General features: G+C 34.9%; 1 protein-coding gene across 1 annotated transcript in view; it reads right to left on the reverse strand.

The window, feature by feature from the left end:
• Positions 1-5356, reverse strand: part of ITCH (itchy E3 ubiquitin protein ligase) — a 91625-nt gene that overhangs the window by 24923 nt on the left and 61346 nt on the right. Inside the window, exons 14-16 of the mRNA XM_006876880.1 lie at positions 4572-4660; positions 1757-2050; positions 1173-1313 (exon numbers count right to left, since the gene is read on the reverse strand). Coding sequence (XP_006876942.1) covers positions 1173-1313; positions 1757-2050; positions 4572-4660 — 524 coding nt within the window. The remainder of the gene's footprint in view (positions 1-1172; positions 1314-1756; positions 2051-4571; positions 4661-5356) is intronic.

A 5356-nucleotide genomic window follows, 5' to 3' on the forward strand; every position in this document is an offset into this window, starting at 1 on the left:
CCCAATGTTTTCCCATGTAAATGATTACTCAGCTCACAATAAAATCTTAAAACCCGAGACTATGGACCTTAACCATCCTTCAGGTCTGGAATGGAACTCAGCAACACTAGTGAGGTATGTTGTTGTTGTTGTTAAGTGCCATCGAGTCGGTTCTAACCCATAGTGACACTGTATAGGGTTTCCGAGGAGCAGCTGATGAGCTTGAACCGCCAACATTGCAGTTCAAACAGCTTTGCAGTCTGGCGCACTAACCCACACCACCAAACCAGGGCTCATCACAAAATAGCCAACATATACTCATATATACTCATATGTTGTTAAGTACCGTGTAGTTGGTTCCAACTCATAGTGACCCTGCACAGGGTTTCTGTGGCTGTAAATCTTTACGGGAGCAGAATGCCTCATCTTTCTCCTGCAGATCTGCTAGCAGTTTCGAACTGCTGAAATTCAGGTTAGCAGCCCTATTCGTAACCACTACGCTACCAGAGCTCCTTATATACTCATATACTCATCACAAAATAGCCCAACACTGAAGATTTAAAAAAGGCAACGTTTACCTAAGGTCAAAGGTGAGAAGGGATGAGAAAGAGGGTGGAATGGAAAGAACTACAGGAAGGAAGTAGAATAAATATTGTTGCATGGAGGGAATTATAATCATTGAGAAGAAACAAAGTATATATTTTTAACGTAAAGGTTGATGATCTCTGTAAACCTTCACTCAATTCACAAGAAAAAATTAAAAAGATAATGAAATTTCCTCACACATTTTCTGAAGCTTTCTCATATAAACAAATACAAACCAGTAATGAGGAAACACTGTAAATGGAAACCTCCCCACCCATTAAGGTTCAACTCAAATATCATTAGCTCTTGCTCTGTGTAGAGGAAAAAATATCCCTCCTACTTTGACCTTTCAGAGCACAATCTCTTTTCATTTCTCCATGAACTTAATATGGTAGAAAACTATCTACTGTGTCTTTAATAATACACGATCATTCTCATAATGATTAGTTCAAAGGTAAATACTACTTTAAAAAAAAACAAACTGTTCATCATCAGTATAAAGGAACTTTTTTAAGAGCTCGCTCCCCACACCCCAAACTACTAGAAATTTACAAATGTGCTGTGGTAGAAAAAGTTTAAAATATGTTTAAGAAAGCATTCTTTCTCACCTGATGTATTCCTCTTTATTTTCTTCTGTCACAAGAATATTGCCACCATTGGGTTTCAAATCATGGCTCTTAATTTCACCCAAAATTTCCTTATCAACAGAAAAGTACATTTCCAAACCACATTCTTCAATATTATTTTCTCTGCACAAATAAAATGAACACATTTGTTATATTCAATCCTATCATAATTTAAAGGTATTTTAAAGTCTTTATGTCCTTAATTGCAGTACTGATGTGGTACTGTAAAACAAACACTGGACTGCTAAATGTAAGGTCAGCAATTCAATTCCACCAGCTGCTCCTTGAAAACCTCATACAAGTCTCTATGAGTTAGACTTGATGTGTCAGCACTTAACAACAATATGTCCTATTAAGCGACATATAAAAGTAATAAGAAAATTGGATGATTATGCTTTTAAAGTCATCCTATTTTTGCCTAAGAATATGGGTGTATTTCTATAAATTCATATTGAATGACAAAGGTTTCAAGTATAAATCATTTAACTCCATTTTGGGTAAATTAAAAATATCACAGTGAATTTAATTTAATTTTGAAAAATTAAATGCAAACAAGCTTAACTCACTTAACCCAGATGAGAGAATTATAAAATTCTGGATCAATAGATTCTAAATCTTTGAGTCCAACAGCTTTGTTCAAGATACGCTTGTAGAATGGCAAAGAAAAGCCTGTGTCTATGAATTTCCCATGGAACAGAGCCATGGCAATAAATCTGCCAATAAAATGAAAATATTTCAGGTGATCTGGATTGATGTAAGAAGCAGGGTTTATCTGCAAACAGTAGTTATCCTTCCCTGCATATTCAAATAGGCAATACATTGGATTCAGCACCTCATGTGACAAAAGAAAGAACCATTCTCTGAAAGCAAAAGAAAACTCTAGGTAAAAGTTCTTGCAAGTGTCATGCTAACAGTGCTACTCAGTTTCAAGGAATCTATAATCCTCATCGGGAGAAAGATGAGACAGTCTGCTTCTGTAAAGATTTACAACCTTGTAAACACTATGGAGTTTTACACTGTCCTATAGGGTTATGAGTTGGAATTTTTACTCTTAAGTTTCACCTAGAATTTCCTTATCGGCAGAGAAGTACATTTCCAAATCACAGTTTTCAATATTCTTTTCTCTGCACAAATAAAATGAACAGATTTATTATAATCAATTCAATCATAATTTAAAGGTGTTTTAATTTAAAGGTCTACGTCCTTAATTCGAGTCCTAATGCGGCCCTGTAGGATAAGCACTGGACTGCTAAACACAAAATTGGTAGTTCAAACCCACCAGCTGTTCCTAGGGTCGCTATGAGTCAGAAGACTGGACAGCACTTACTCCTCAACAGCTGGTGATAGTTTTCTAATCTCATTTTGATTTTTATTGATTCTATTAAACTCACATTTTAAAGAGATGACATTACACATTGCTTATTATTGTATTTCAAAGAATCTAAGACTTTAAATGCACCATTATGTATAACTGTAAGACACATTCCAATTTCAGACATGTTAGGATATGAAAATGTTGGTCTTAGAATCAGTAAGTCAGTATAAAATTCACTGTCAACTCATGTGATTGGAGCAGCTAATAAGAGTCTAATATGAGGGGCTTCCAAAAGTTAATTTTTCCATTAACCTTTGGAAGTCCCCTCATATTATTCTACAAATGCCACTGTAGGATCAAGCACTAAACTGGGAACCACAAGGTCGGTAGTTCAAGCACGTGCCTGCTGCCCTCGGAAAACCTATACAGGGTAGCTAAGAATCAAAACCAACTTGATGGCACTTAACAACATAGGTTACTAACAAAAAGGTCAGAAGTTTGAACCTATCAACCACTCCATGGGAGAAAGATGAGACAACCTGCTTACATATAGATTCACAACCTTGGAAACCCTATGGAGTTCTATCTTGTCCTTTATGAGTTGGAATTGACTTGACCACAGTGGGTTATAGTGATCCTCATCAAATGCCATTAGTACCTAAATCTTTAAAGCCAGTGATTCATGACAAAATGCTCTGAGATGTTCATATTCCAATGTAAAAATACCAGCTGATACTAACAGAAAATAATGGTTTCTAAGTATATAACATATACTGAGGGTGGGTCTGGTAGAACAGGACATAGAGCTGATCTGAGGCAATACATGTATGAAAGCTGTGTCTCAGATTTCCTTTCCTGTTAGTTCATGGCCTCTGGAGGCAACGCCACTTACACTAATCTGTAACAAAGAATAATTGCTCTCCTACAGAATGTATATAAATTTGTACGAAATTTAAAGTTTTTGTTCATATTTACAATTTATCTGTGATTATTGTGTATATTTGGGGATAGCTGAATATGAATTTTGAAATACAGGAATACAAATAAAAGCTACAAAATGTAATTAACAAGCACATAGACTCTGGCTCTAGACCAGATCATGAATAAAATATCTCTAACCCTCACAACAATTCCAGGAGTATTAGTATTGGACTACAAACCACAATGTCAACAATTCAAACCCACCAGCTGCTCCTTGAAAACCCTATATAGGGTCACTGTGAGTTGAACTGACTAGACGACACTTAATAACAACATTCTTATTTTACATATACTACTAAGTGTAAAAAATATTCAAATCCAATCCTGATGCACAAGTCCTTGCATGTAGGCAAAATTCTAAACCATGAGACATATATTTATTGAAAAAGCAAATCTTCTAAGCTTTTGATTGGAAGCTCTAATATAAAGAAGAAATCCTGTTATGGCACTGTGGGATAATAATGTATTGAACCATAGGTTAGTTTAAACCACAAAGTCGGCAGTTCAAATTTACCAGCTGTGCCTTGAAAACCCTATATAGGGTCACTATGAGTTGGAACCATCTCGAAGGCACTTAGTAACAACAGCAAATATGAAGAAAGCAGAATTAAGACTCCCAACTTCTACTTCATACAACTTTTTTTCCTAATATTTTTAAGACATGCATACTAATTCAAGTTAGGAACTGAAAGACTATTTGTACTGTTGATCTGTAGTAGGGGCCTTGTGTGCTATGTGGAACAAACATGAGGTAGTAACCTAAACATTGGTTTATGGTTGGATGATACCAAGCTCATATTCAAACTCCATAACTTGGTTGTGCACCTTCAGTGAGTCTATCAACCTCTCCCTATTTTACAGGACTATCCTGAATGTGAGAAAAATCAATTAGCAGTCCTTTAGAGAGAAGATACTGATTTAAGTAACATTTGCTGAAATTCTGTAGCTGCTACAAAATTAAGGTACAACAATTTGCTACATTTCATTTTTCTGAAATTTAAGACTGAAAAATAAAATTTGCAAGCAAGTATAATGATACCTTTGGAGGAAAGGAATTAAGTTCTGAGTATTCATATTATCACTACCTTGCTACACCTCCATAATCTAAACCTTCTTCTCCTGGGAAAATCACCCACAAACGTCTTCGCAGATCCTGGGGACTGAAGCTCATTATCTATAAAACAATAAAATAAAATAATCTGTAAAAGCAGTTGTTGAACACCATTCTACTACTAGGTTTGAAATCTTCATCATTAAAACAAAAACAGAACCAAGCTTGCTTAAACTTTCCATGACATACATTTGACTCCAACACCACAAAACACAAAAAAACACTGCAGTAAAGTGTAAAAATATTTTACATATTATGAATAATTTTCTTTTTAATGATGTTACTACTGATTTATGAGGTTGATTCTCTCAATAACTTAAAGCACAGAGTAAGTGAGCATGCTCAGAAGTTAGTTCCTTTCTTGTATGGGTTAACTGACTTGAATTGGTTTCACAATCAAAGATACACTTAACAGTCAACTGGTTAAACCAGAAATGAAACCAACTGGTTGTAAAGACAACCCAGTTAACGCTGAGGCTCATTATCAGCGGAAACCTATCACTACCAAGAAATCCTACTAAATTATTTTGCCCCACAAGTGGCTAATATGATCACTTCCATATTTGAAGGACAATTCTAATATTCTGCTACAATGGACAGATAATTTTGTTTCTTTAGATGTGTAAAGATCCTTAATAATTAGCCTACTATCAGGTCAATAAAACATTTGTAAATATTAATTTAGCACAACCAAAGAGGTTTTATTCTAGATATACAAACATTTTATAATTATAAAATTGGTTAAAATATGTCCCATAT

The sequence above is a fragment of the Chrysochloris asiatica genome, unplaced genomic scaffold (assembly GCF_000296735.1).
Source record: "Chrysochloris asiatica unplaced genomic scaffold, ChrAsi1.0 scaffold00423, whole genome shotgun sequence".
Classification (NCBI taxonomy): Eukaryota; Metazoa; Chordata; class Mammalia; order Afrosoricida; family Chrysochloridae; genus Chrysochloris; species Chrysochloris asiatica.